The sequence below is a fragment of the Gilbertella persicaria genome (genome assembly GCF_025201335.1).
Source record: "Gilbertella persicaria strain CBS 190.32 chromosome Unknown B0P05scaffold_12, whole genome shotgun sequence".
Lineage (NCBI taxonomy): Eukaryota > Fungi > Mucoromycota > Mucoromycetes > Mucorales > Choanephoraceae > Gilbertella > Gilbertella persicaria.
Window position 1 is genome coordinate 53,591 of NW_026251973.1, and position 26,145 is coordinate 79,735.

Genomic DNA, 26,145 nt, shown 5'->3' on the forward strand with positions numbered 1-26,145 from the left:
GTAATCCAATGGAATAGACGCGTTACTGACATATATCAGTCAAGAAGAGAAAGCGTATTATTATGAGTGATAGTGAAGAAGAAGACGAAACGAAAAAGATGCGTTCAACAGAAGATAGAGAAAAAGATGAAGCATTTGATAAAGAAATTGAACAAGCAGCACAAGAAGAGAAAGAAGCTAAAAAGGAAAAGCAGGAAATGTCTTCTATTATTCGTACCATGTAAGCTTTTATATATATATATATATATATCTAGGGTATTTATTCACAGTGCTATTCAGTGCTTCAGAAGGTGCTAATAAGCAAGTGAGTGATTGGAAGGAAGGAACACCGTATGTATGACAGAAGAGAGATGATAAGGACACTCACAAGTTAGTATTCCTTATGCTATTTTGTGCAAGACGTTTGAAAAGTGTGAAGCTACAACAAAACGATTGGAAATTACCGAGCATTTAGTGACATTGTTTGTGAAAGTGATTCATACTACACCTGATGGATTACTTGAACTGTTGTATATGTGTATTAATAAGGTAAACAGAATCAGAACGCATGTTGGTATTGAGTCTCGTAGCTTTGTCCTGACTACGAAGGTCTTGAATTGGGTATTGGCGAGTCATTATTGATGAAAGCTATTGCACAATCCACAGGAAGAGACATGAAACAATTAAAAGCAGACTATGCCAAGATAGGTGATCTCGGCACGATTGCCATGGTAAACAAAACCAATAGCCTATATCCATACAACTCATGTCTCTCTTAGAACAGTAAAGGATCTCAAAGAACGCTGTTTAAGCCAAAACCATTGACTGTGACTCATGTGTTTCGTACTCTGAAAGAAGTAGCCAAAATTGCAGGTCATTCTGCTCAATCCAAAAAGATCGATAAAATCAAGAGTTTGTTGGTTGCCTGTCAAGAAACAGAAGCCAAATTTATCATTCGACATTTAGAGGGTAAATTGCGTATTGGTCTAGCAGAACAAACTGTCCTATCTGCCTTAGCTCAAGCTGTGATTCTCTCTGATAAAGGTAAAAGACACATACATACATACATACACCGGAATTTGACTGATCTTTTTTTTTTTTCTAGCCAATGCTAAATTATCCTCTGATAAAAAGGAAGCTTTATTAGCGTCTGCTGTTGAGACCGTAAAATATGTTTACAAGTAAGTAAGATAAGAATGACAGAGTCATTGATTTTGTAGTCAATTACCTTCGTATGATATGATTGTGCCTGCTTTACTTCAATATCCTTTGGATGAATTACTCCATCATTGTACGATGCGTCCTGGTATTCCTTTAAAACCCATGTTGGCTCATCCTACAAAGAGTTTGACCGATATTCTGGATCGATTTGAAGGTCAAACATTTACCTGTGAATTCAAATATGATGGTGAGCGAGCACAGGTAAATAAATAAATATATATATATATATATATACATTCCCCTTTAAGCAACTTCTCTTACTCTTCTTTAGATTCATCGATTAGAAGATGGTACAATTCATGTCTATAGTCGTAACTCTGAAAATATGTCTGTGAGATACCCTGATGTTATGAGTACCATTCACAAGGTAAGTCATTCATGAATATATAAATATATATAAATATTGATCTAACAATCACAGTGGATTAAACCAAAAACCACTTCTTTTATTTTGGATTGTGAAGCAGTAGCTTGGGATAAAGTGGAAAAGAAGATTTTACCTTTCCAAGTCTTGAGTACTCGAAAGCGTAAAGATGTGAAAGAAGAAGACATTACTGTTCGTGTAGCCATGTTTGCCTTTGATTGTTTGTATCTGAATGGACAAGTAAGTGTAGAATGAAACTACATGACATAACCCAGTGTGTTAGTCTTTATTACAAAAACCTTTACAAGAACGTCGTGCTCGTTTAAAAGAAGCATTTCAAGAAACAGAAAATGAATTCTATTATGCTAAACATATGGATTCCAATAATATTGAAGACATTCAAACCTTTTTAGATGTCTCTATCAGCAGTAACTGTGAAGGATTGATGGTCAAGTCGTTTGATCATCAAGATGCCACCTATGAACCCTCCCGTCGTTCTCGTAACTGGCTCAAGGTCAAAAAGGACTATTTGAACAATGTGGGTGATTCTATGGATTTGGTGGTCATTGGTGGATTCTATGGCCGTGGTAAACGTACTTCTGTCTATGGTGCTTTCTTACTTGCTTGCTATGATTCCGAAACAGAAGAATATCAAACGATCTGTAAGATTGGCACTGGTTTCTCGGATGAAAACCTTCAATTGTTCTATGATACACTCAAGGATCATGTGATTGAACAACCCAAACGATTCTATTGTCTTGGTGAAAATGCAGTGAAGCCAGATATCTGGTTTGAACCTGTTCAAGTCTGGGAAATCAAATGTGCTGATTTAAGCGTGAGTCCGAGATACATGGCAGGTGTAGGAAGAGTAGATCCCAAGAAGGGTATTTCATTGCGTTTCCCTCGATTTATTCGTGTGCGAGATGATAAAGACCCTGAAGATGCTACTTCAAGCGAACAAGTATCTCAGTTCTATTTTGATCAAACAAGTCAACAAGGCAATAAGACGACACAGGATATGGATTATTATTAAAGGTCATTTTATACAAAAACATAGAAATACACAACAAGTTTTTTTTTTTTTTTTTTTTTTCTTTGAGAACAAGAATTTATAAAAACTCTTTCTTTTTTGATGCAGCAGAAGCAGCAGCACTACTTAAGCCATGATGAGAAAAGACACCATGATTCTTTAAGAATTTGAATCCCACTAAACCTGTCAATATCACCACACCAGCAACCAAGGACAATGTCAAATAGTTCTTTGTTGACCATGGTTTATCGCTTTTTTCAAAAGAACCCGGTGTAGCAATTGTTCTATGGTTTATGAGTTAAATGGATCCAGACCGAAATTCACTTACGGGTTCATGGCAACACCAGTCAAAATATGATATAAATCAGCCATTTGGTTTTCCTTCACAGATACACTGAGAGGAACAGCAAGACCTAGATTTCTACAATAAATATCAGGTTGAATTTCACATCTTTGTGTGACAAGATCTAATTCGCACTTGGTAGCGACAAGCACAGTAGGAATATGATCTATGCTGTATTTTTCCTAAATCCTTTAGATCAGTCTCTTTGTCCATTGGGAGTTCTGCTTACTCTTAATGTGGCCACATAATCAAATGAATTCGCATCACTTGTGTCATACACTAAACACAATAAATCGCATTGATCTAGTTTTCTTTTGTTTGATAAAACATCTTGTACTTGACTCGACTCGATCTCTTGCATCTAACATACATAAGAAGATATCCACACAGTCATGAGACTTACCACAAGATACTTTTCAGCACCCTTCATTTCAACTGAATTGACCACTTGAAAGGGTTCTGTTGTAGGCTGATATTTCTCAGAGAATGGCTTATGAACAAACTTCTTCAGTAGCGATGTCTTGCCTGTGCCTGGTGCACCCAACACATAACATGAAAACACATTGCGTTGAATTTTACCCTTTTTACGATCCAGGCGTTTAGGTTTCGTGATCTTGAGAGCAGTACGTGTGTCCCCTTCAAATCCAAGATAGGCTAAATACTTGAGTGTTGTTCTATGGTCTAATAAGGTGGTCATGCTCCATTGAGCTAACCAGCCTTGAAGTGTGACTGAACCTGTTTCGGTTGTGATGGTGGTATGAGGGAAGCCTGTATTGGCCCATGGATTACCGGGTGATGTACTAAAGAGTGAATCAAGCTCATGTCGGTTCAATGCGCCATCTTTGTCTTGATCGAATGTTTGAAACAGTTCAGCAAAGAATTGATAGCCATGAGGGCTTAATTCAACTGAACACTCTGGCAAGACTTCGAATCTATTAAATATGTGAATGAGATATGTATTTCCTTTCTGTTGTCTATACTTGCGTAGGTAAAAGGAAATCTTCTCTTAAAGAAAGATCATCGCCATAACCAAATTTCCTAAGTACAGTCCATGTTGTTTCCAATCTTCCTCTTTGTATAAATAATGAATGTAAAAAGATAAAACCAGTTTCTGTAAGACCCACATCACTGACACCTGTAGGTTCATGTTCTCGAACGACATCTTTGACACCTTCAAGTTCTTGAGGCTGTAGGGGAGCATTAAAGCATTTTCTCTGCTGATAATTAGATCAAACTTGCTTAGTCCAACCTTTTACCTGGAATTCATTCAGTTCATCATCATTCAATATCAAATCTTTGTCTGTATCACATAACTTGAAGATACGTTTTAATGCCTCTACACATTGAGGCTTTAATACGTGTTCTCTTGAATCATACAATGGAGCTGTTGGATGCAATACTGCCTTTTGAGCAAAATAGAATACTTCAGATACATTCAATAGTTGTTTAGCTGAACATTCAACGCATGTCTCTACTTCCTAATAAGATAAGTAAATGATCAAACATAGCATATATATATATATATATATATATATATTTACTTTGAATTCATTCATGATAGGTATCACTTCATCTTCCAAACTTTGATTGGCAACATCATTTCCACGTAAATCAATCTTGTTACCCACAAGCACAGCTGGCACCTAAAGAATAGAAAATTCAGTCCTTGTTAGTGAATATCCAACTTACATTCACACCCAAAGATCGTATATAAGGCAACCAATATAACGAAAGACGATTGAATGTATTAGGATCATCAATAGCATACACAATACAGATGACATGTGCTTTACGTATCTCTGTCTCTAGTTGTTCGCGGTCTTCTGGTCGAGCTATTCAGGGTTATAGACCGTTGCTTTCTGCTTTATATTGCTTACCAGAAGAATCCATGATATGCATAGTTACATTTTCCGGGGTGACTTCTGGTGGAATGGTGACTTCGGGTATAAGATGTTGGACCTAATCATGTTAAAAAAAAAAGCATGCAAATCATTCGTAATTTACGTTTGGAATAAAAGTCTCTTTTATCAGTGAGGCAATAAGAGTACTTTTACCTACTCCTTCTATTAAGAGTTAGCATCTGTTTTTTAGATTACATTTCTTTACCATCACCAACAAGAAGAATACGGACATCTCTTCTCATTTATGAAAATAACGATAACAAAAAAAAAAAAGAAAGACGCGGTTTATCCGGGGTTCTTTTTTTTTTTTTTCAAGAAAAAAAAAGGGGATAACGGTGTTTGAATATTATTTTATTACAATTCCATACCAGCAGCTTCATCTTCTGAGGAATCAAAGCTAACTGAACTCATATCATCGTCATCAGAACTCTCGTCAGCCGCAGCATCCGCAGCTTCTTTGGTAGCATATCTTGAGACATAATCTATCGTATATAAGCATCAACCATTCCTGGCATAACATGTTACCTTTAACTTTGATTTCATATTTTGTGGGTTCTCGCATCAACAAAGCAGCTGCTTCACCATTCAATGGATCTGTTGGATTAGGATATCGAAGTAGTTGAGGAAGGAATACTTCAAAGATATTGATCATGTCTACGCACTTGATATAAACACCTTATTTTTATGTCATCACTTACCAAACATTGGACTCCATGTTTGATTGATAACATCCAAACAGACAGAACCACTCCTGTTAATATTTAATCTCTGGTCTCTTCTATGTCACTTACACTTCATCAATATTGGGGTGGAAAATCCTGTTCATAAACCCAATACTCGGTGATTTGTAAGGATATTGATCAGGCAGTTCAACATGTATTTTCCATACACCTCCACTAAAGGGTGCTAGTCATGGTCAATTTATTTCCGATACCACTTTACTTACTATCACTGGGACCATTAAAACGAACGTAAAACTCTTGCATATTGTCATTCACGAGAGTGACTTCATAATCACTCATCAACCTATACTTTAACTTAGTCATCTTGCTTGTTTTATGTGTCTAATTACAGTTTCATAACATCAGTTTCTATTCTTCTTCTAGGCGTAGACATGGTTTTTTTTTAAAAAAAAAAAATAAAAGAAAGAGAAAAAGTTGTTTCTCAGATAGTAGGGTGAGAACAAATCAGAATAAATTTGAAATCAGCTGTAACCAATCGACGCCTTTTTTTTATGCAAGCTTATATTCCTTATGATTGTTCTTAATCTTAGCAACGACAATGCTTCTTTGTTTACTGGTGAACATAGACCTGGATTTAAGCGTATTCATAAACAAGAGGACGGAATATCCTATGGGATAAACATTTTGTTCAATTGAAAGTATATGTGTTCAGTTCAAAAGGATAGTCGTTGTAAGCATTCCATTGAAAGGGGAGTATTTGTTTATCATCTGTTGTCATCATTGTTTATTACGTTTTTACTAAGGTATGCATAAGATGAATTAGCTGCAAAGTATCATTGGTTTCTTTCAATGTATCTCTATTATAGACAAAGTAATTCAAGTGGTAAACTAAAGGCATCACAAAATAGAAGTGAATTCAGGCGTATTGAATGTCTTTTTCTTTTTTTTGTCAAGACATCAACAGTTGGGTAATAAATCACTTGTTCATATAGTAGAAACACTAGACAAATACATGCAAATCCTTGCCTTTTTTTCTTAGGCAAATAAACGTATTGTAAAGCCTGTTTACACACGCATGAATGCTATAACTATTTAGAAACTATGTTCACTAACACACAGGGTATTTTTGGACAAAAGAAAAACGACTTGTAAAAAATAGCCAAAATGACCATTCGACCAAAGGGTACTTACTCATGAAAATCATCAAGCTGACAACTCTTTAAGCTTCCTTTTAATGCTACAAGCCGAAAAATAAAGCTGTTGACCAGCATAAAGACTCAAAATGTGCGTCAAAAGCTCTAGTGTTTGGTGAGTGTGTTTGTTTAACAGCTGCACTACATAAATGATGAGATATAAGCAAAAAAAAAAAAAAAAAAAAAAAAAAAAGAAAAAAAAATTGTAAGCGTTTTAGCCTATTTACTCAATACTTTAGCATCAAGTTTCTCATGTTCTTTATATCAAGAGATTTTAAATAAAAAGTACTACAACTTTTGCCACTGCACCAAAGCCGAATAGCTGCGTCTTTATGTAGTTTTTAGCAAAAGACCGATTTTTGATCCACTAGAAAAAATAATAAAAAATAAACTGATGACTCGGGGCTTCAATTTAAAAAGATATAGCCTTGCCCAACAGGTTCTCTCGCTCTCTCTCTCTCTTTCTCAGGAAAAAAAAGGGGGGGCGAGCGGACTATTCATGAATTCCATTTCTTTTCTCTATCTCGTTTTCTATTTCTGGCTTGGGTCTATTTTCCAGATGGCAAAGACACCCGATTCCGATGCTGAAAAAGACCGCAATATCGTCAAAGGCCTTGTCAAAAAAATCAAAGGTCTTGAAAAAGAACGCGATGCGCTTCTGAAACAACTAGAGGCAAGTGACGCAAAAACCGTCGCTACTCTCAAGAACCAAGTAGAAGAATTATTGTTGGAAAAAGAAGAATCGAAAAAGAGTTTGATTCATTTTATGAATAGTGCTGATGAGGCTCAACAGAATCTCAAGGCACAACTTGAGGTTTCTGCTCAACATAAACGCGAGTATGAAGATACGTTGCAGTTGCAACACGAACTACAGGCCCGATTGGACGCTATCTTGGTGGAAAAATCTCGATTGGAGGCAGACTTGAAAAAGGTGCCCGAGACGACATCATTGCAAGAAACTATAGACAAGCTGCAATATCAATTGAATGAGCAACTGAATCAAAACAAATCGCTTGAATCACAACTAAAAGAAGCGCATATGTTTGAAAATGAAACAAAGTCATTGAGGGAACAATTGGAAGCCATGACGGTTGATAAAAACGATCTTGTTGAGCAACTAGAAGCGCACAAACATCAACTGGCAGAACAAACGACCAAATTGGATGACCAACTGAATCAACACAAGACACTTGAATCCCAATTTAAAGAACAGCTAGAAACCATGACGGTTGATAAAGACAACCTTGTTGAGCAACTAGGAGCACACAAACAGCAACTGGAAGAACAAGCAACCAAGTTGGCAACAGCAGAAGCTAATTTAAAAACCATACAAGCATCCGATGCTAATAAACAAACGTCTAACAAAAAAACAAAGGGAGACATGAATGGCAAGCTCAAAGAGAAAATCAGGCAAAATGTTGAGTTGGAAAGAAAACTGAATGAACAGACCGAAGAATTGAATCGCGTGAAAGAAACATTAGCATCGCAATCCAGCAAGATAACCGCACAAGAATGGGAAGCCAAATTAGAAGCAGCAGAAAAAACCAGCAAGGAGTATGAAGAAGCACTTGAAAAGGCACAGCATGAGAAGCAACAGTTATCAGATCAACTTGAACAAGAAAAGCAAGAGGCTGAAAAAGCATGGAAGAACAAACAGAGTACAGAGATTGAACAATTCAAAAAGACGATTTCCGATTTGGAAGCTCAGGTCCAAGCCAAACAAACGGAGATTGATGGTTTAAGACAACAATTAGAGACCTTGACTGAAGAAAAGGAATCACAGGCGCACGTATTAGTATCTACTCAAAAAGCATTAGAGGAGGCCAATTCAAGTTTGGAACAAACAAAGCAACAAAAATCCCAACTTGAACAACAGCATCAAGCACTCGAAGCACAAACACAACTTGAATTGATATCGGCTCAAGAAAAACAAGCGGAACTACAATCCCAAAAAGAAGATCTTGCACGTCAATTATCAGAGGCAGAAGCCATCCTAAAAGACACGTTTGATAAACTGAAAGACATAGAGCAAGCAGCTATTCATCTCAAGGAATCAGAAGCCAAGGTCAAGACATTGACACATAAACTTAAAGACAACCAAGAATCTGTCAAAATTGTCAAAGAAACCCTGAATGAGCGTGACCAAGACTTGGCCAATGCACGTACTTCTCTCAAGGAATTAAAGACCAAAATGGATACGCTTCAATCTCAATGGACACAAGCCCAACATGACCTTAATGTCGCTACTCAATCTGAACAGACAGTCAAGCAAGAACTAGCACGATTGAATGCTCGACTTCAATCCACTGAATCTGAAATCAACATTTTGCAAAAAGAACGTAAAGAAGCATTAGAGCAAAAGAACCGTATGTTTGATGAACTTCAGATGAAGCAGGCTGAATTTGAAAGTTCACAAAGCAATGCTGAAAATCTCCAACATCGACTCAAGGAAACAGAACGTTTGATGGAAGAAGTGAATGAGAAATTGGCCGCTTTAGAAGAAAATCAGGCCAAAGCAGAAGATACCAAACATGAAATACAAGTACGTCAAGCCCAATGGGATCAGCAAAAGAAACAGTTGGAACACGATCTTTCTCAAAGACAGACTGAATTACAAGCATCACAATCTACAATAGATACATTAAAAGCATCCATTGCTTCTTTAACAGAACAAGAAAAGAAAGCACAGGAGAAATATGAGCAACTTGTGTCAGAGATCAAAGGCAAAGATCAGCAATCGCATGTATTTAAAGAGGAGCAACAGGCTTTGTTAAAGCGATTAGAAGACATGGAAAAAGAGTTAGAAGCACACCATGCAGACATGGAATCCAAACAAGCCATGGAGGTAAGCCATACCATATTTTATAATGACTTATACCATATAGGCACAATTAAAAGAAGCTCAAGACAGATTACATGCCTTTGAAGATAATCAAAATAAGGAAATACAAGATCTTAGAGCAAAAGAAGGCTATCTCAAGACCTTAAATAAGGTATAAAATATGTGTATGCTATTCATGATTTATATCTATCTATAGACACTGAAAGAAGAATTGAGAAAACTATCTCGAACACAACAACAACAGCAGCAGCAGCAGCAGCAGCAGCAGCAACAACAACAACAGCAACAACAGCAATTACCAGTGAGTCAATCCCCTATAGATCATTCACCTAGGAATTCCTCAACTACTTCTGTTGCAAGCCATAACTCAAGTCATGAAGAAGATGTGAACCTAGAATACCTTCGCAATGTCGTTCTTAAATTCCTGGAATCAAAATCAATGCGCGTTCAACTTGTGCCCGTTTTGACCACACTACTTAAATTTACGCCCGAGGAAATGAAGCGCTTAAATCATGCTGCTACTGAATAAAACTTTTTTTTTCTTTTTCTTTGTCAAATGCATACATTAAAGCCATTGCTGTATACATTATGCATAACACGCGTAATGGCCTATCCTATTCGATCAGAACTATGGTCTATGCCACCTCAAGTGATTATGTTTAGATTTATAATGTCTGTTGTACTTGTATTGGCTGGTGGCTTCTTTGCAGGTAATGGTTAATCAACAAACCGAGTCTATATTCATTATACGTTTAGGGTTGACATTAGGTCTTATGGGTCTTGATGAGACAAACTTACAGGTTATGTGCGAATCAGGATCAGAAGACGAAAAGCAAAATGCAAAGCGTGTCTTGACTTTACTTCAACGTGGTAAATACTGGGTTTTGGTAACACTTTTGCTTTCCAATGTCATTGTGAATGAAACACTGCCTATTGTGTTGGACTCAATTATTGGAGGTGGGCTATTAGCTGTATTGATCTCTACTGCTTTGATTGTTATCTTTGGCGAGTAAGTACCAGAAGACCATGGTTTATTTTACTAAATATCATCTAGAGTGATTCCACAATGTAAATGTCATGATGGTTGCATGATATCATGTCACTAATTTCAAATAGCGATTTGTGTACGGTATGGTTTAGCGATTGGTGCCAAATGTTCACCGTAAGTCATACCATAAAAAAAAAGAGAGTAGCGTTCACCAAAGGCCTAGGATTGTGTTGGTGATTATGTATTTGATGTATCCCATTGCTTATCCTGCCTCTTATATCTTGGCGTTCTTTTTGGGTGAATCCAAAGGCACGATCTATAAAAAAGCAGGCAAGTCTTCATTGAATCCCATCAAGCATTTAACATGACTTAGGATTAAAGACATTGGTCTCATTGCATCGATCGGATGAGAATACAGATGGATTGACAGAAGATGAAGTGACGATTATCAAATCTGTGCTTGATTTACGTGAGAAGCCAGTATCTCAAGTCATGACACCCATAAAAGACGTGTTTACTTTACCCATCACGGCCATCTTGGATAAATCACTTGTCACGAAGGTAAGAAAACAAGTGTGATACATTACTCATGTCCATAGATTGTAAGAAATGGTTATTCCCGTATTCCAATCAAAGCATCAGAAGAAAACGATCGTTTTATTGGCATGTTGCTAGTCAAGAGTTTGATTAGTTATGATGTTGATGACCAATGGCCCGTGAGTCGATTTGAGATCAACAATTTACCAGAGACCTATCCAGACACAAGTTGTCTAGACATCTTAAACTTTTTCCAAGAAGGCAAAAGTAAGTCATTGCTAACCGATACATGCATTCAACGATGTTTAGGTCATATGGCTATTGTCACCCATAATCCTGGTAAACAAGGGATTCCTTTAGGTGTGATTACATTGGAAGATGTACTTGAAAGCTTAATAGGCGAAGTAAGTCAGCCTATACGTGAGTGAAGGTATTGATCTACATGTAGGAAATTGTGGATGAAACCGATGTTTTTGTTGATGGTAAGATCTTTTTTTTAAGATCCCAACTAACTTTTCTCTTAGTTCAGAAAAAGATCAAGGTGAAGCGTATGCCTTCTACAAGAGATACCATGCCAGACTTAAAACACTCTTCCTCTTCAGAATCCAAGACAGGCATCAAAATGCGTATGAAGGGATACGGTGCTATTGTAGAACAAGGCACACATAGTCAATCATTAGAACAAGAACAAAACCAACAATTCAATGAGCCCAAAATCTAAATGCTATTTATCATGTATATTGCTTATACTATGTTCTACTGCTTCTAACCAATTATTAAAATCACCTAAAGTATTCCATATCGCATCATAAAATTGTTGTTGTGAATGTATATCATCTAATCCTAAGGGAGGAATTTGCAAGTTTGACTTGAACAATTCTGCTTCTGAATTGAGTGTGGTAAGTGAAGGCACATTGGGTTTTTTGTCTTTGGTTATCTTTGTGGATACTTTAGGCTTTTTTTTTTTTTTTTTTTTGGTATATGTAGTTTACCTCTGCATTGTCATGAGAATCTGGGTGGGATAATGGAGACAAGGGTGCCTTGACAAATGATTTCAAGGGCACACTATCTTCAGATCGGCCCAGAGTAGTAGCAGACCGTACTCTTCTTGCTAAAGGTAAGGCATGCATCGCTGCTTTCATTTGAGGTACTGTAGGCGATGCTTCAGGGCGTTGTTCTGAATGAGATCTAGCACGAATCATAGGTTTACTATGATCGGGTGAGCGTGTCATAGGTGTCAATTTAGGTACAGGTGAATTCATAAGATTTCGGCTGGGCATAAGTCTTGCGACAGGTGGTTGAGCTATCTCTGTCTCTTGTTCTTTTGGTTTGATGTCCACTGTAATACTCTCTGGTTTCGTGACTATCTCAGAAGGAAGTTTAGGTGAAGGTAGCGTGTCTTTTTGTTCAGCTGTCATGAACATGCGTACTAAGGGAAGTGATTCTGGATGACGGGTATAAGTTGGTTTTGTGTCCAAAATAGGCTTTGTTTGCTTCAGTGTCTTTTGATGTTGACTTTTGATTGTCTATGGATGGTGAATCATGCGATCGCTATGATCATTCCTTACATCAAATTCCCAACCATCATCATCACTCCTATTAAAATCATCTGGATCTTCTGCATCACTATACTTATTGTACTTAGTCTAAATCAGATATGATGAATGTTACCTGTCACTGATATCATTGGATATAATACTACATCGTTTGGATGCTTCATTGGTCTGTTTCCATTTCTCATACTGAGTGATCAACTCCCTTAAAGCAGATCTTGGTACTTTAATCACACTCTTGATGAATTTGGATTTCAATAGCTCATCTGCATTTAGTCGCTAGACGATGTGGTTCAATAGCGTATTCAATCACAGTCAATTTACCTCATTCGGATGTTCAGACAAACAAGCATCTACAAATTCCCTCATTGCAGGCGAAAAAGTATCTGGTAAACGAGGTGGTGTTGATTTGGGTATCATTGAAATAGCTCGCATAGGTTCAACATTGGCTAAAGGTGGATTCCCTGTTGCCATTTCATAGACTGTAATACCTAAAGACCAAATATCCGCCTAAGGAATCAATCAACAGAACTTGAGTCTATATTGACTTACTTTGTAGTCATAAGAAGCACCTTCTCGAATCACTTCAGGTGCCATCCAATAACTACCCACACCTTAATCACGCTGTATAGAATCCATTTACTTACGGTGTACCCACAAAAGTGCATCGCCTTAATGAATTGGCTGCTGCCACACCAAAGTCACACAATTGCACATTCCCTTCTGCCGTTAATAGAATATTGGCAGCTAAGAAGAAAGGGATGAGATCAGCACAAAAAAAAAACTATCATCCGATCACTACTTACCTTTAATATCTCGATGAATAATATGGTTTTTATGTAAATAAGATAAGGCCAATAAAACTTCTCGAGTGATAACAGCAATAAATCGTTCCTCAATAGGACCTGCTTTCATGATGGTACGAACACTACCACCTGCTGCATAATCCATAATGATCCATAGTTTAGTGTCATTCAGAAAACTACCATAATAAGGCGTAATATTTTGCGAGCGAGCATGGGCTAGTTGAGACAAGAGTCCGATTTCACGTTGAATGTCATCGACATCATCTTCCTCTGTATCCAGATTAAGCACTTTAATAGCCACGATTTGGTGTGTTTGTGTATGTATCCTATAGTTCATGAGTGGTTTCGACACTGGATCTTCCTTACCCTTTATACACTGAACCATAAGCACCTCGACCTACTTTTTTTAGTTTTTTATAGAGTTGAGATGCAGGTACTCCTTGTGTTGGTTTCAACATTTTTTTTTTAAAGAAAGAAAGACCCTTTTTTGTAGTCTCTCTCGCTCGCTCTCTCCCTTTTTTTCCAGTTTAAATAAAATGTGTAGTGAACCTAACAGTAGTCCTGGTTCTCCTTATTCTGAACCACGTATACCTCAACCAACAGATCCGAACCCTTTTTTACCTTCTTCACTGTAAGTACATCATCATAACATGCAGTTGACATTATAGTCAAAAACAACATGCTACTTGTTCTATGCCTATTTCTCGTTCCGATTCACCTGTCTCCAATCAAACGGATCCTCGACAGCTATTACAGGCTGTCAAGAATCTGATGCGTAATCGTCATGGCAATGTATTAGCACGCAACACGATATTAAAAATGGATCATTTTGAAAAAGGTAAAGATGGCGGTTGCCTCATAGGTGTATTGATTCTGGCCATAGGCATGAATACAAAACTTGATTTCCATTTACAAGGTGCGCCTAATTTTCGTATGGCTAATTTGAATGTCTATGGTGTTGCACAACCCACAGTAAGTGCATAAGATCCTATTGAACCCTTGATTGACATTGGATTTAGACAATTGGGTTATCTACTGTACTGGCCTTATTAAACTGTCATCCAAAGAGTACTATACCCACAACATGTACATGGTAAAACGATGTTTATTTAACAACAATAACATACTGAATTTTCCCTTGTTAGGTTTCTTACTCGGGAAGAACCTTTAAGTAAGCCGTAGTTGATCTTTATTTGACACTAAACAGCCTTAGTCTACATCAATGGATACCCTTATGTACTTCGTGATTATGCAGATCCATTACAGAACATGGTTTCTTTTTTAGGTATCAATGCTACTCGACTCGAGAAATTAGAAGAACGACTCAAGGCAGATGTGGAAAGAGAAGCCAAAGCGATGGGTGGACTTATCCTTGTACATCAAGAACTCGGTAATATATCCTTTTTGCGTGTATTTTTTGATTTACTCTATTTATAGCGGATAGTTCAGTGGTGCCTTGCTTCATTGCTGCTGATCAAGTACAAACACCTCGAGAATGTAAAGCAGCAACAGACAAAAAAGAAAGAAAAAAAACATGAAGACTGATCCTGCCTATTCCTTCTTTAGTATTCGAACAGTTTAAGCAGAATGACTATCGTGTCAATTACTTCCGTATTCCTATTTCACCTGAACAAGCACCCGAAGATAACTATTTTGATGAATATGTTAGAGTCATTCGATCACTTGAACCTACAGATCCATTGATCTTTAATTGTGGCATGGGTGTTGTTCGAAGTAAGTTTAAGTAGAATGAAGACAACCCTAACTTGTATAGCTACGGTGGGTATTGTGTTGGCTCAAATCATTCGACGCACACAGCTGATTGAAGCCCACCAATGTGAGCCATTTCCTATTCCTGGTTATCATCATGAAGCAAGTCGAATTGAACTCTTGAAAGGATGGGAGGATGTTGATGGTCAGAACCATGCATTAATGCGATTGATGTACATTTTGGAGCAAGGTAAACATTTCAAGTGAGGGACATCTACTCATGAATAGGCCTGGAATCGAAAATGTCCCCTCGCTCTGCTATTGAATGGGCTTTGGAGCGTGGGCCTATGATTGAAAATTTAAAAGAGGCCATCACAGGCAATTATCAAGTCATTACGTCTTTGGTGGCTGTGTTGGATAGTGGTGATTTCAGCAAAAAAATGTTGGATGAAGTCATTGACCAATGTAAGTGAATAGAGGCGCATTGCATGGTATTAAACTTTATTTAGCGGATGCGGTGATCAATTTGCGTGAAGACATCTTACTCAACCGAATCAAACAAACCGCCCAACCTTCTTCAGACACTAGTTTCATGAGGAAAGCAGGCGCTGGTATTCAACGCTATTTCTCGCTTTTATGCTTTGCTTCTTATATCAATGAATCTCCTAATACTCGATTTGAACTCAAGTTTTCAGACTGGCTAAAAGCACGTACTGAAATCTGGACCATGTTACAGAGCATTCGACGCAAAAGTCCTAAATTATACTTATTTCGACCTGTGGATGATTTGCATCGATTGACAAATCATACAGGTATCTACAGTGCTTCATTTCAGCGTCGTCGTCAACAGACATTGCCTGGTATGTTTGATATGGATCAAGCCATGGTGGTGCCTGAACTTGAATCCTTTATTTTAAAGGTAAGTATGTACAAATTGGATTCAAGCTCACCCTTTGATAGTCTCGTACAGGTGTTGTCCTTACTTCACAAACCATTCTCAAGATTGATTTCTGGAGTGCGGCTAGTCAATTGGATGCCGATGAACACAACCAGCTTCAGAAACTACCTACGCCAGGCAACGCCATGCAAGAGGAACATATCCATCCACCTCAACGCCACCATGTCTTTTTAGTAGAAGGAGGCTCTAATTTCAGGCGCATCAAACACACACAAGTCTATGGTATTGCTCAACCCACGGTCGATGGGTTGCGTACCGTCCTACGTCGCTTAGTGAGCCATACGCCCAACCAGCGCATTCAATGGGTCAACCTAAGAGAAGAACCGATAATCTATATCAATGGCATTCCTTATGTCTTGCGTGATCGTTATTTTACATTGCGTAACATGAGAGTCTATAAGGGTATCACAGGGCCTCGCTTAGAGGGACTTGAGGAACGACTAAAGCAGGATGTAGTGCGTGAAGTCAATAGTTATGACGGACGTATCTTGTTGCATGGTGAAGACAAAGATGGCCATGTCTTGGCTGCTTGGGAAGAAGTGAATGTGGAGGATATCATGACAGTCAGAGAAGTCATGATGTCAATTGCTGAACAAGTAGCAGAGGAATCAGACGATGAAGCGACAGAAGGTAAGATGGATTATTATCGTATTCCTATCACTTCTGAAAATGCGCCTGAATGGTCTGATTTTGATGAAATTCGACGTTTAATCAGTGGTGCCGATCTATCAAAGACAGCGTTTGTCATGTAAGTAAATGAATTGCAAAAGACAGTACCTAATATCTGTTCTCCTGTGAAAAAGGAACTGTCAAGTAGGGTTGGGTCGATCCACCTTGGGCACTATTATCGCCACCATGATTACAAACTGGATCAAGGCCAAACCCCCACCCACACATCAAGACAAAGAGAAATGCAACTATCTCAACTACCAAATCATCAACAGTCTATTGCGTGTCATCAAAAATGGTCTCGAAGTCAAGCGCAATGTCGATACCATCATTGATGAATGTGGTGCCTTTTTAAACTTGCGTGAAATGATCGAATCAGAACACATCAAGGCAGAGAACGAAACCGACGAAACCAAAAAAGCAGCTTATATTCGTCGCGGTGTGGCTGCTTTGCATCGTTACTTTGCCTTGCTCTGTTTTGGCGCTTATCTCGATTCGACTTTGCCTGAAGAAGCCAATAAGACCGAGTCCTTTGAGGCCTGGATGGATCGACGACCCGAGATTGGTACCTTGTTGCATGAATTCAATGACCGTGATGAGCAGTTGATTATTCCTGTTGAGAAATCTTTTGGGGATGGTATGGCCTTATCCAGTGAAGTCATGAGTGTGGTTGCTTCTCGTCATGGCCAAGTGTTGGCTCAACAGACGATCTTGAAGCACGATGCATTTCCCGGCTGTCAAAAGATGAGCCTGAAAGAAAAGTTGGAAGGCGCTTATAACTTTCGACGTGTGCCTGTGAAAGAAGTCAAACTGGCTGTCAAGGTGGCCAGTAAAGCAGCCGATCAGAGTGGGTTAGCAGCTGATTTAGAACAGCCAGATGACGCTGTATTGGAACCTCCTTTTATTTGTGGATGTGCGATGCCTTCTAAAGATGCTATCAAGGCTGTGCTGAAACGTATGCAGGCGGGACCCGGTGGTAAACGTACTGTTTTGTGGACCTGTCTTCGTGAAGAACCTGTGCTGTATGTCAATAAACAACCCTACGTGTTGCGACTGTTCCAAGATCCTTTAAAGAACTTGGAATCCACAGGTATCACTACAGATCGTGTGGAAGGCATTGAGGAACGTATGAAATTGGAAGCCTTGAATGAATGGAAAGAATACGAAGGGCGTCTTTTGCTTCATGATGAAAAGCCAAATGAGCGAGGTGAATTTGATTTAGTGGTAAATTATCAACGTCCAAATGATGTATCTGATTGTGTTTTAGGGTATATGGGAGACAGTCAATGTAGAAGAGATTGAGACACCTAAAGAAGCATTTCAGTCCATTATTGATGAAGGATATCAAGTAGACTATCTTCGTATTCCAATCACAGACGAACAAGCACCTATTCCGGATGTCTTTGATCAATTGATCAGTCGTACCAAAGCAGCTAATGCAGGTGTCGATGTCTTGTATAACTGTCAAATGGGGTAAGTTTGTTTATTGAGACCAATGTTTTCTGACTTTATCGTATAGGCGTGGTCGTACGACAACAGGCATGGTGACAGCATGTTTAATGGCCATGGTTATGAACAATGATTCTATCTTTGTGGATGACAAACGAGACTCTATTGTTATTCCACCCATGTTAACTAGACAACCTTCGCTCTATAACAGTGAAAATGAAGAATCCATGGAGGAAAGCTACCACAATGGTGAATTCAAAATCATTCTTCAACTGATGAGCATGCTGACGTACGGTAAACTGGCCAAGCGATTCACAGACAGAGCCATCAATATGTGCGACCATATGCAGAATCTAAGAAAGGCTATTTTTGATTACAAGTTGCGTATGGATGCAACCGAAGACCCTAAATCCTACAAGGCAATTAAAGAAGTAGCCTTGAATTATCTGATTCGATACTTTTATCTGATTGCGTTTGCTAATTATTTATTGGAAGAATTGGCAAGCAAACAACATCAAGAAGAATGTATGGACGGTGCTATTTGTGATGAAGGTGTAGAAACACTGCCTAGTTTTAAAAAGTGGTTAAGCAGTCGAAGAGAAATTACCAATATCCTTAGACTTCAACCTGTAGAATTAGATTAAACTATCCTTTTATTTCAAAAATAAAATTGTGTATCTCAAGATTCCATTTGTCTTTCGAGTCTATCAAGACGTTCACGTAAAGCATCTAGCATATGATGGTATTCTTGAGGACCAATATCATGTTGAGATCTTACAATCGTAGGTGGGCTGATAAGGGATTCTTGTAGACGCCTTGAAGGTGTAGTGGATTGAGACCTTCTGTTGTCCTCTTGTTCTTCTGTTGTGCCTACCATTCTCTTTTCTAGACTAGAGACACGACTGTACATGTCTTCAAGTCGATCTTCCATACGATGCATGACTTCCTTTTGTAATTCTTTCATTTGATTTCGAATCAATCCCTCAACCGTAGTAGAAGATGCCTGCAATGTCTGTATCAGTGCAGAAGACCGACGAATTTGATCATCCAATGTTGACTTCAATGTACGCGTTGTCTCAATCGTATCAAACAAATGTTCAAAGGGCTGCATAAACTGTTGTCGTTGTAAAGACCCATGGGTAGGTGTCTTGGGTTCGGCTGTACGACCAGAGAGATGACTAAAAGCAGCATACTGAGGTGAATGAGGGGGTGGAAAATGATGTCGACTACTGGGATGGGCTGTATGTGGTGGTTGTTGTTGTTGAGAAGGTACGATAGGTGGTATAGCAAACTCTGAGTGTGTTGCGCTGCTTGTGGCAGGCGATATCATGGTGGCTTGTGATAATGGGTGAGGTTGAGTAGGTTTTGTGATTTGTTGTCGAAAATTGGAATGTAAAGGAGCAGATTGGATGCCATTGGCTTGTTCGCCATAAGAAGGAGCATAAATGGTCAAATTTCGTGCATTTTTACTACTGTTGAGTCGTTTTGAAAGCAAACTGGATGCTTGAGGTTGTTGAGAACTGACAGTATGAATAGGTTTGGGAAGAAGGGTAGGCTCGTCTCGTTTTTGTTTCTTATTGGGTTCATCAAATACTCTAGAGTCAAAAAAAGAAGAGAGATGAGTCAATTTTTATGCACATGTTGCTTTTACCTGCTTGCTCTTCTTGTCTGTTGTTGGCTACCAGCGCCTATCAACATAGTATCCAAAGCCATTGGATCCGAATGCTGATGTTTATGAAGGGATAAAGAAGGTGGAGATATGGGTTCTGATTTTACTTTGAGAGCCTCTACCAGTTTGATAGGAGTGGGTTTGTATTGAGACTCGTCTTTTTTGGATGGATGATACACAAAGCGAGGTAAATTAGACAATATGGACTCATCCAGACGAGCCACATAATCATTAGGTTTCAGTTTACACAGTTCTGCTAAAAGGAACTTGTTGTGTCTGATGGCCAAAGGAGCCAAATCAGTTGTTGTCACATAAGTGTGATGAGGATTATGCTTGTCGACATGATGAGGTATGATGTGTACAAGATCGATAGGCAAGTTAAACAGAGAAGCAATATCGGCAAACTTGAAAAATAAAGTAGGGCTTGTTTCGAGTCGATAGAGATAAAAAGCTTTATCTTTATCATAATGACCAAGTAAAAGCGACAGCAAGTTCATTGTGCGCGTAAGAATATATAAAGAAAAAGGTGTTGAATCTTTTTCTTTCACTAATAAGGAGAAAAGAAAAAAGAAGAAAAAAGGAGAGGGTGTTGGCTTGGATTCAGGCACCGTTACCATGGTGATTTCAAGAATCGAAGCTGATTTGATTGGATCACTTGAAATTAAACTTTTTTTTTTTGAGTGCTAGGATCCATTCCATTTTGACAACCAAGTAAGCCAAAGGACTTGATATAAATGTATATATATTTAGCATGTTGTGTTCTCTTCTTGACTGAATAATGAGACAATAAGCAAGAAAATATTTACTTTAAAAGCTACTTTTATTTTAGAAAAAAAAAGATACTGCATAGGCAAGAGACTTTTTTCTTTCAATATCCGATAGAGCAAAAAAAAATTGGGCCAATAAGCAGGATACAGCTTTCTTTCTTTATTGACGCCCTTTGTGTATAGTATGGATCAACTCTCATTAGCAACACAAAAGTTCATTGCTGGATATAAAGAAAACACACCCAACCAGCTCAAGTTGGTTGATATATACCTTGTTTATATCCTTTTTACTGGTATCTTTCAGTTTATTTATATGGCCTTGGTGGGTACCTTTCCTTACAATGCCTTCCTTGGTGGCTTCATCTCAACTGTAGGCAGTTTTGTTCTTGCTGGTAAGTTTAATAATAAAAAACAGAAACGCGTATTGAATTTATATATAGCCAATTTGAGAATTCAGACCAATACAGAAAACAAAGCGTCTTTCAAGACTATTTCACCAGAAAGGTAATGAAATAAGTGATCATGTAACATCAGACTCATGCATTGAATAGAGCTTTTGCTGATTTTGTTGTTTGCTCTATTCTTCTTCATCTGTTTTGTATCAACTTTTTGGGTTAATAAAACTACATTTTTGCCAAGCAAATATCTTTCTAAAGCATCATTATGATCATTTTTTTTAAAGCTCAGTCTTTTGCTTTTCTTTTTATATATATATATAGGCGACGTGTATCTTTTTCTTTTTCTTTCTTTCTCTTATTATTATTATTTTTTTTTTTTTGTATATTGAGTGCATAAATAATGTCTGATCAAAACGATGTAGATGCACTATTTGAAGACGATCCAGGATCTTTGGACGAAGTCTATGATGAAGACGATGCAGAAGATCTTCGACTTGATGAACTAGACACGAAAGTCTGGCTTGTTAAAGTAAATTTCTTGAATGACCTGACTGTATACTGATGAACAAATAGGTCCCTAAATTCTTGGCAGATCGATGGAGAAATGTAGATGAAGATAATGTTAGACTAGGAAGCATTCGTATCTACAACAAGTAACGTATTTTAGTTTTCACAAGATAGACTCACACTTTATTGACAGAGTGCCACCAGGAAAACCAGCTAATGTACAATAACCATATTATCTTTTATTGTTATACTGACTTTCTTTTTTTTATTATTATTTAGATTGAACTTGTCTTGCCAGAAGAAGAAGCAGTGTCTGGACTTCCAAGGAAATACAATATTCAAATCACACCAGGCGAAGTACAGAATAAGTTTGTCTTCTCAGAACATGCGAATGGAGGCAAAGCCATTAGTGGCACAATTCATCATGAATGTACAGCAACACCTTCTGAAGCAAGTGCTTATCGAGACATCATGCGAAAACGTGTGAGAGAGGCAGGCACACCTCAAAGATCAGTACAGCCTATTGGACAGACCAATCAACCGATGTTTGTTCCTGGTGCAAGCAGTGGTATGCCCAACAGTAACTTTTCTGACTTTGTTGTAAGTTGAATGATATGATTGATTTTCCTTATTGATTTTCTTTTGTAGACAACCAAGAAACCTAAATTGGATAAAGAAAAAGCAACACGTATGCCTAGAAATGAACTTATGGACCTTTTGTTTGCTGCATTTGATAAATTCCCTTATTGGTCATTCAAGGGTATTGTTGAACATACAAAGCAACCCAATCAATACCTGAAGGAAGTATTAAGTGAGATTTGTATTCTCAACAAGCGTGGTCCTTATGCTGGTAACTACCAATTGAAGCCCGAATTCAAACAAAGATTATCTGCAGCTGAGAGACAAAATATGACAACCAATGTAGAAGAAGCTATTTCTACAGATGAAGATGAAGATAACGAAGAAATGGAAGAAGTTAGATTGTAGAAAAAATTTTTCTGTCCTTTTTTTTTTTTGTATATGCTGAGATTGAAAAATATGAAGAAATCTGTTTGACAGCACTTTGGAAATGTTAAAAAAAATACTAGTTTCAATTAGGTGACGTTGAATAGCCTAATAGGGTAAAGCAAGCTTTTTTTATAAAAAAAAAAAAAAAAAAAAAAAAAAAAAATACAGAATAAGTTATATTTCTTTTTTTTTTTTATCTTTCTCTCTTATTTTTTCTTAAAATCATAATATTATGAAAGAAATACACGATCATTCTTTTTCAGATAAATCACTTAAGCGAGTGATTAAAAGTAACGCCAAAAACAAGACTGAAGCCGTTCCTGACTTTATACAGAAATTGTTTCGGTAAAAGGGAAAAAAAGCGAGTTCATCAGCTGATAATCTATTTTTTTTTTAATGTTAGCATGTTGGAAAATCAAGCATTTCAAGATGTGTTTTGCTGGAGTCCTTCAGGCAATAGTTTTCTTGTCAAGGACACGAATGAATTCTCTAAAACAATACTCCCTAAACATTTTAAGCATTGCAATTTCGCTAGTTTTGTACGCCAACTGAATAAATATGATTTCCACAAGATACGAAGTCATGCAGATGAAAATCATAAATTATACGGTGATCAAGTAAAAGTCCATTCTATCTATCTTGTTTGCTTACTTAAATTAGATTTGGGAATTTGAACATTCGCACTTTAAAAGAGACAGAAGAGATTTATTAGAAGAAATCAAACGCAAAACACCAGGCAAAAAGAAGCCTTCAGAAGAACCTTTGTCTTGTCCTCCTTCACCTCCATTAGATAACACACAACATCTGTTAGAATTCACTCGACAGCTTCAATCGCAAGTAGATCAATTGAAACAGACACAAATCGAGTTAGAAACAACCTTGACTCAACTCAACACAAAAGAGAAATTAATTTTAACTGAGCTTTCTGAATTCCAAAAGTGTCTGAGAACAAAAGATGAATTAATACAAGAATGTCTTTTACATAAAAAACAAGAAGGTAAACTCAGTCTTGGTTTTATGTACCATTCACTGACAAAAAAAAAAATATGTATTTAGAGACACCAATGAAAATAGAACCTCAATGGCAGTCTGAACCAAATGCCATGACAGATTTAATACTTCAAACACCTCTTGTAGACACAAAAGACAATCTTTATTTATCACCACAAGTGCCTTATGATAAAGGAAAGAAGAAGATGGTTGCCAACTGGGCGACACCCCCACGTGTGTTACTCGTGGATGATGATTCAGTCTATCGGGATGTAAGCGGACGCATGTTGACCATGGTCGGCTGTTCAATTGATTTGGCCAAAGACGGATTAGAAGCATTACAGAAAATGAGTATCAACAAATATGATTTGATTTTGATGGTAAATAGCCTTGTTTGTCTTTCTGCTTATATATAAATACTTATCAATCTCTTTTCTTTAGGATATAGTCATGCCTAAAATGGACGGCATTGCCACAACACGCAATATTCGTCGTTATGACTCTGTTACACCTATTGTGTCAATGACTTCAAATTATAACCATAATGATATTATGGAATACATTGGCATTGGTATGAATGATATCCTCCCTAAACCCTTTTCAAAAAATACGCTGTATGACATTCTAGAGAAGCACTGTGGCCATCTTAAAGACGATATTCCCAGACCATCGATTGATAATACCCCTTCTACTACACCTAATAATTCACCTACAACTTCAAATGATTATTGGTCCGAAAGAAAGTTGGCTTGGTCCAACAAACGACAGAAACACGACTTGTATCATACGCCTCCTTATTAACCATAATATATGTGTAAATAAACTGATTTATTAACATTTTCTATGAATGACAGAAGCACCATATTCTTGATATTCATGTCGTGAAATCCATAATTGATGAAATGTACCTAAAGAAGCCAAAATAGAACCACCTAACCAACTACTGCTTTTACGCTCAGTGGCATTACCAGCAGCATGAATCTTGATTTTACTCTGTAGATAGGAAAAAAAAAAAAAAGGATGAGATATTACTATAGATAGATAGATAGACTTACGCCGGGTGCTTTTAAGGGTAGTTCATAATGAAGTCTTTCATTAAATCCATCAAGAAGTGTATTGCCACCAGTAACCACAATATTATTGAACAAGAGTGGACGAAGATCAATATCACAACTATTAATACTATTATAAACAAGTTCATGAACCCCTAATTGGCTCTTTGATTTCTTTTCTTTTTCTTCTTCTTCTTCTTCTTCTTCTTCTTGTTCTTCTTCTTCTTGTTCTGTTAATTTCTATCTTGAATGAGTGACATATAACAAGAACAAAACAGAACATACAGTATCATTCATATGAGGCTGGAAAAGAAGTTCAGGTACTTTGTATCTTTCTAGTCCAAATTGATGTTGATATCCATCAGGGAATTCAAATAACTTTTTTGGCCTTGATGATAATAGACTACAAAATAAGAAATAAAAAGTCAAACGACATACAATCATAGTCTATTGATGGTTTACCCTTCATCAAATGTAACATCAGAAACTTGACATACTGTTTCTTTGTATTCATTGATCACTCGCTAATGATGTGTTAACCCATATACATCACTGATTTTACTTACTGTTGTCTGATAAGCATCAAAACTGTCTCTTAATCCTTCACAAGCACGTAATTCTATTTGAGGTGGTTGGTCTAATTCAACAGGTGTCTTTTTCGCAATCTTATAACGAGGTGTGATTGTATAGTCCAAATCTGTCTTGAGTTGTTCTTTGATCTTTTCTGCTAGCATATTACCAGCAAAGGATTGATGTAAAATACCCTTTTTTAGCACAAATCCATCATAAACAGGTACTGCACTTGTCACACCTGCACCTGAATCAAGCACAAGGGCTGTGGCTCTTCCAACAGAAAATCTAAGACAGTTTAGCCATAGTGATAGGCTGAATAGGGTGATCACTTACGCTGTCATGACAGCATCAGGTGCAAGATAAAAAGCAGGAAAATCAAACTTTTCAAGAGCGAGTTGAATCATTTTTTCACGATTTTCTTTTGTATTCCATGCAGGTTCTGTACATAACAAAGGGTGTTCTTCAGGTCGAATACGAAGCATATCGTCAAATGTTGCATGCCAAATGGCTTCATAAGCATCCCAGTCCTCGACTATCATATACATATATACATATATATAAAATGGATCTAACATGTATCGGATTTACCTAAACCATCTTGAAGTGGATGCTTGATTTCCATTTGACTTTTAAACATATTGACTTTGTTATCACCAATATAATATTGTCTCTTGTGTCCAGCCATGACTGTATCACCGTCTGTTTCCTGAACAGGGTCTATATAGCCTACACTGGTAGGAAACATGACGCGAGGTGTGTCTTCGCCTGCATAACCTGCACGCGTCATACTTGTTCCAATATCAAGCACAAGTGCATTCACTTCGTCTGTCAATAGTTTAGTTGTGTGCCTCATTATAGACATGTGTTTACCTCCTCCATAAACAACCATAGTTAGAAAGAAAAAGTAAGAAAGAAAGAAAGAAAAAAAATGGACGGTTTTTTTTTCTCTTTTATA

General features: G+C 37.5%; 11 protein-coding genes across 11 annotated transcripts; 6 read left to right on the forward strand and 5 right to left on the reverse strand.

Annotated features, from left to right (window-relative positions):
- Positions 1 to 62: 62 nt before the first annotated feature.
- B0P05DRAFT_578324 (ATP-dependent DNA ligase) lies at positions 63 to 2,597 on the forward strand (the record flags this gene model as incomplete). Its single annotated transcript, XM_051581847.1, has 9 exons — positions 63 to 220; positions 375 to 471; positions 570 to 710; positions 759 to 1,023; positions 1,085 to 1,160; positions 1,200 to 1,401; positions 1,472 to 1,567; positions 1,622 to 1,804; positions 1,848 to 2,597. The coding sequence occupies 9 exons, from the start codon at positions 63 to 65 to the stop codon at positions 2,595 to 2,597; spliced, it is 1,968 nt and encodes a 655-aa protein (XP_051436475.1).
- A 38-nt stretch (positions 2,598 to 2,635) lies between these two features.
- B0P05DRAFT_534559 (P-loop containing nucleoside triphosphate hydrolase protein) lies at positions 2,636 to 5,151 on the reverse strand. The gene is made up of 11 exons (XM_051577334.1): positions 5,044 to 5,151; positions 4,942 to 5,000; positions 4,815 to 4,896; positions 4,627 to 4,769; positions 4,479 to 4,580; positions 4,194 to 4,415; positions 3,922 to 4,151; positions 3,341 to 3,869; positions 3,167 to 3,298; positions 2,923 to 3,119; positions 2,636 to 2,878 (listed from the first exon to the last, which is right to left on the reverse strand). The coding sequence occupies exons 1-11, from the start codon at positions 5,078 to 5,080 to the stop codon at positions 2,674 to 2,676; spliced, it is 1,938 nt and encodes a 645-aa protein (XP_051436476.1). The 5' UTR covers positions 5,081 to 5,151; the 3' UTR covers positions 2,636 to 2,673.
- On the reverse strand, positions 5,137 to 5,995 carry B0P05DRAFT_534560 (ubiquitin-conjugating enzyme E2 8). The gene is made up of 6 exons (XM_051577335.1): positions 5,911 to 5,995; positions 5,785 to 5,864; positions 5,630 to 5,744; positions 5,537 to 5,589; positions 5,364 to 5,492; positions 5,137 to 5,320 (listed from the first exon to the last, which is right to left on the reverse strand). The coding sequence occupies exons 1-6, from the start codon at positions 5,952 to 5,954 to the stop codon at positions 5,193 to 5,195; spliced, it is 549 nt and encodes a 182-aa protein (XP_051436477.1). The 5' UTR covers positions 5,955 to 5,995; the 3' UTR covers positions 5,137 to 5,192.
- A 4,120-nt stretch (positions 5,996 to 10,115) lies between these two features.
- Positions 10,116 to 11,880, forward strand: B0P05DRAFT_534567 (uncharacterized protein). The gene is made up of 9 exons (XM_051577336.1): positions 10,116 to 10,266; positions 10,313 to 10,565; positions 10,611 to 10,624; positions 10,673 to 10,718; positions 10,768 to 10,874; positions 10,918 to 11,105; positions 11,144 to 11,348; positions 11,391 to 11,563; positions 11,606 to 11,880. The coding sequence occupies exons 1-8, from the start codon at positions 10,161 to 10,163 to the stop codon at positions 11,507 to 11,509; spliced, it is 1,038 nt and encodes a 345-aa protein (XP_051436478.1). The 5' UTR covers positions 10,116 to 10,160; the 3' UTR covers positions 11,510 to 11,563; positions 11,606 to 11,880.
- An 868-nt stretch (positions 11,881 to 12,748) lies between these two features.
- On the reverse strand, positions 12,749 to 13,898 carry B0P05DRAFT_578329 (Pkinase-domain-containing protein; the record flags this gene model as incomplete). The annotated part of the gene is made up of 6 exons (XM_051581848.1): positions 12,749 to 12,913; positions 12,959 to 13,144; positions 13,187 to 13,238; positions 13,282 to 13,381; positions 13,441 to 13,766; positions 13,807 to 13,898. 6 exons carry the CDS (start codon positions 13,896 to 13,898, stop codon positions 12,749 to 12,751), a joined length of 921 nt encoding a protein of 306 aa, XP_051436479.1.
- Positions 13,899 to 13,976: 78 nt separating this feature from the next.
- Positions 13,977 to 18,870, forward strand: B0P05DRAFT_585505 (inositol hexakisphosphate-domain-containing protein; the record flags this gene model as incomplete). The annotated part of the gene is made up of 15 exons (XM_051582446.1): positions 13,977 to 14,071; positions 14,109 to 14,278; positions 14,324 to 14,412; positions 14,460 to 14,533; positions 14,586 to 14,611; positions 14,654 to 14,830; positions 14,878 to 14,937; positions 15,007 to 15,174; positions 15,215 to 15,400; positions 15,439 to 15,615; positions 15,660 to 16,069; positions 16,111 to 16,856; positions 16,912 to 18,001; positions 18,045 to 18,250; positions 18,297 to 18,870. 15 exons carry the CDS (start codon positions 13,977 to 13,979, stop codon positions 18,868 to 18,870), a joined length of 4,248 nt encoding a protein of 1,415 aa, XP_051436480.1.
- A 5-nt stretch (positions 18,871 to 18,875) lies between these two features.
- Positions 18,876 to 20,767, reverse strand: B0P05DRAFT_534613 (uncharacterized protein). Its single transcript, XM_051577337.1, has 2 exons — positions 19,878 to 20,767; positions 18,876 to 19,821 (listed from the first exon to the last, which is right to left on the reverse strand). Exons 1-2 carry the CDS (start codon positions 20,510 to 20,512, stop codon positions 18,906 to 18,908), a joined length of 1,551 nt encoding a protein of 516 aa, XP_051436481.1. The 5' UTR covers positions 20,513 to 20,767; the 3' UTR covers positions 18,876 to 18,905.
- On the forward strand, positions 20,768 to 21,305 carry B0P05DRAFT_534616 (DAD/Ost2). The gene is made up of 3 exons (XM_051577338.1): positions 20,768 to 21,054; positions 21,103 to 21,166; positions 21,214 to 21,305. Exons 1-3 carry the CDS (start codon positions 20,847 to 20,849, stop codon positions 21,278 to 21,280), a joined length of 339 nt encoding a protein of 112 aa, XP_051436482.1. The 5' UTR covers positions 20,768 to 20,846; the 3' UTR covers positions 21,281 to 21,305.
- A 123-nt stretch (positions 21,306 to 21,428) lies between these two features.
- Positions 21,429 to 22,731, forward strand: B0P05DRAFT_534618 (transcription initiation factor IIF, beta subunit-domain-containing protein). Its single transcript, XM_051577339.1, has 5 exons — positions 21,429 to 21,589; positions 21,634 to 21,713; positions 21,761 to 21,785; positions 21,847 to 22,167; positions 22,216 to 22,731. Exons 1-5 carry the CDS (start codon positions 21,461 to 21,463, stop codon positions 22,552 to 22,554), a joined length of 894 nt encoding a protein of 297 aa, XP_051436483.1. The 5' UTR covers positions 21,429 to 21,460; the 3' UTR covers positions 22,555 to 22,731.
- A 76-nt stretch (positions 22,732 to 22,807) lies between these two features.
- B0P05DRAFT_585509 (HSF-type DNA-binding-domain-containing protein) lies at positions 22,808 to 24,366 on the forward strand (the record flags this gene model as incomplete). The annotated part of the gene is made up of 5 exons (XM_051582447.1): positions 22,808 to 22,920; positions 22,979 to 23,192; positions 23,236 to 23,572; positions 23,632 to 23,945; positions 24,007 to 24,366. The coding sequence occupies 5 exons, from the start codon at positions 22,808 to 22,810 to the stop codon at positions 24,364 to 24,366; spliced, it is 1,338 nt and encodes a 445-aa protein (XP_051436484.1).
- An 11-nt stretch (positions 24,367 to 24,377) lies between these two features.
- On the reverse strand, positions 24,378 to 26,128 carry B0P05DRAFT_534625 (actin family). The gene is made up of 8 exons (XM_051577340.1): positions 26,061 to 26,128; positions 25,779 to 26,015; positions 25,524 to 25,722; positions 25,184 to 25,475; positions 25,080 to 25,141; positions 24,903 to 25,020; positions 24,621 to 24,857; positions 24,378 to 24,558 (listed from the first exon to the last, which is right to left on the reverse strand). Exons 1-8 carry the CDS (start codon positions 26,077 to 26,079, stop codon positions 24,397 to 24,399), a joined length of 1,326 nt encoding a protein of 441 aa, XP_051436485.1. The 5' UTR covers positions 26,080 to 26,128; the 3' UTR covers positions 24,378 to 24,396.
- Between the last annotated feature and the right edge of the window lie 17 nt (positions 26,129 to 26,145).